The 2,289-nt window shown below is 56.1% G+C and overlaps 1 protein-coding gene across 1 annotated transcript; it reads left to right on the top strand.

The window, feature by feature from the left end:
- The first annotated feature begins 900 nt into the window (after positions 1-900).
- On the top strand, positions 901-1,407 carry LOC124789190 (eukaryotic translation initiation factor 3 subunit A-like). The gene has a single exon (XM_047256484.1). It carries the CDS (start codon positions 901-903, stop codon positions 1,405-1,407), a length of 507 nt encoding a protein of 168 aa, XP_047112440.1.
- Positions 1,408-2,289: the final 882 nt, after the last annotated feature.

Genomic DNA, 2,289 nt, shown 5'->3' on the forward strand with positions numbered 1-2,289 from the left:
AGGAGGACAGAAACGGATGTGGAAGACGTGGGGAAAGGAGGACGACAGAAACGGATGTGGACGACGTGGGCAAAGGAGGACGACAGAAACGGATGAGGACGACGTGGGCAAAGGAGGACAGAAAGGGACGATGGTTAGGTGGGGAAAGGAGGACAGGAAGGGACGATGGTTAGGTGGGGAAAGGAGGACAGGAAGGGACGATGGTTAGGTGGGGAAAGGAGGACAGGAAGGGTCGATGATTAGGTGGGGAAAGGAGGACAGGAAGGGTCGATGATTAGGTGGGGAAAGGCGGACAGAAAGGGACGATGATTAGGTGGGGAAAGGCGGACAGAAAGGGACGATGATTAGGTGGGGAAAGGCGGACAGAAAGGGACGATGATTAGGTGGGGAAAGGAGGACAGAAAGGGACGATGATTAGGTGGGGAAAGGAGGACAGGAAGGGACGATGATTAGGTGGGGAAAGGAGGACAGGAAGGGACGATGATTAGGTGGGGAAAGGAGGACAGAAAGGGACGATGATTAGGTGGGGAAAGGAGGACAGAAAGGGACGATGATTAGGTGGGGAAAGGAGGACAGAAAGGGACGATGATTAGGTGGGGAAAGGAGGACAGAAAGGGACGATGATTAGGTGGGGAAAGGAGGACAGAAAGGGACGATGATTAGGTGGGGAAAGGAGGACAGAAAGGGACGATGATTAGGTGGGGAAAGGAGGACAGAAAGGGACGATGATTAGGTGGGGAAAGGAGGACAGAAAGGGACGATGATTAGGTGGGGAAAGGAGGACAGAAAGGGACGATGATTAGGTGGGGAAAGGAGGACAGAAAGGGACGATGATTAGGTGGGGAAAGGACGACAGAAACGGACGATGATTAGGTGGGGAAAGGAGGACAGATAGGGACTATGATTAGGTGGGGAAAGGAGGCCAGAAAGGGACGAGGTGGGGAAAGGAGGCCAGAAAGGGACGAGGTGGGGAAAGGAGGCCAGAAAGGGACGAGGACGAGGTGGGGAAAGGAGGCCAGAAAGGGACGAGGACGAGGTGGGGAAAGGAGGCCAGAAAGGGACGAGGACGAGGTGGGGAAAGGAGGCCAGAAAGGGACGAGGACGAGGTGGGGAAAGGAGGCCAGAAAGGGACGAGGACGAGGTGGGGAAAGGAGGCCAGAAAGGGACGAGGACGAGGTGGGGAAAGGAGGCCAGAAAGGGACGAGGACGAGGTGGGGAAAGGAGGCCAGAAAGGGACGAGGACGAGGTGGGGAAAGGAGGCCAGAAAGGGACGAGGACGAGGTGGGGAAAGGAGGCCAGAAAGGGACGAGGACGAGGTGGGGAAAGGAGGCCAGAAAGGGACGAGGACGAGGTGGGGAAAGGAGGCCAGAAAGGGACGAGGACGAGGTGGGGAAAGGAGGCCAGTAAGGGACGAGGACGAGGTGGGGAAAGGAGGCCAGTAAGGGACGAGGACGAGGTGGGGAAAGGAGGCCAGTAAGGGACGAGGACGAGGTGGGGAAAGGAGGCCAGTAAGGGATGAGGACGAGGTGGGGAAAGGAGGCCAGTAAGGGATGAGGACGAGGTGGGGAAAGGAGGCCAGTAAGGGATGAGGACGAGGTGGGGAAAGGAGGCCAGAAAGGGACGAGGACGAGGTGGGGAAAGGAGGCCAGAAAGGGATGAGGACGAGGTGGGGAAAGGAGGCCAGAAAGGGATGAGGACGAGGTGGGGAAAGGAGGCCAGAAAGGGATGAGGACGAGGTGGGGAAAGGAGGCCAGAAAGGGATGAGGACGAGGTGGGGAAAGGAGGCCAGAAAGGGATGAGGACGAGGTGGGGAAAGGAGGCCAGAAATGTTTGTGGGAGGGTACAGACTATGAGGGGGGGAAAGGAAGCCAGAAAGGTTTGTGGGAGGGTACAGACTATGAGGGGGGCAAAGTCTATCCAGAAGGTAAATAATTATTTGGAGGAGGGGAAATAACTATCTTGAGGGAGGGGAAAAGACTATGCGACAGTGGAATTAAATGTATGTGTGGGGAAAGATTACGTGGGAGAGAGATAACTACTCGAGAATGGGAAGGATTGCGTGGGAGGGGAAAGGACAATGCGAGAAGGGGAAGTACTATGTGGGAATGGGAAGGATTGCGTGGAAGGGAAAAGGACAATGTGAGAAGGGTAGGTACTACGTGGGAATGGGAAGGGCTCCGTATGAATGGGAGGACTATGTTGGAGGGGAGGACTATACAGGAGGAGGATTCTATGCAAGAGGCAGGACTCTATGGGAGGGGGGAGGGCATTGCAGGAGGGCTCAGCACT

This window comes from Schistocerca piceifrons, chromosome 3 (assembly GCF_021461385.2).
Source record: "Schistocerca piceifrons isolate TAMUIC-IGC-003096 chromosome 3, iqSchPice1.1, whole genome shotgun sequence".
NCBI classification, from domain to species: Eukaryota; Metazoa; Arthropoda; class Insecta; order Orthoptera; family Acrididae; genus Schistocerca; species Schistocerca piceifrons.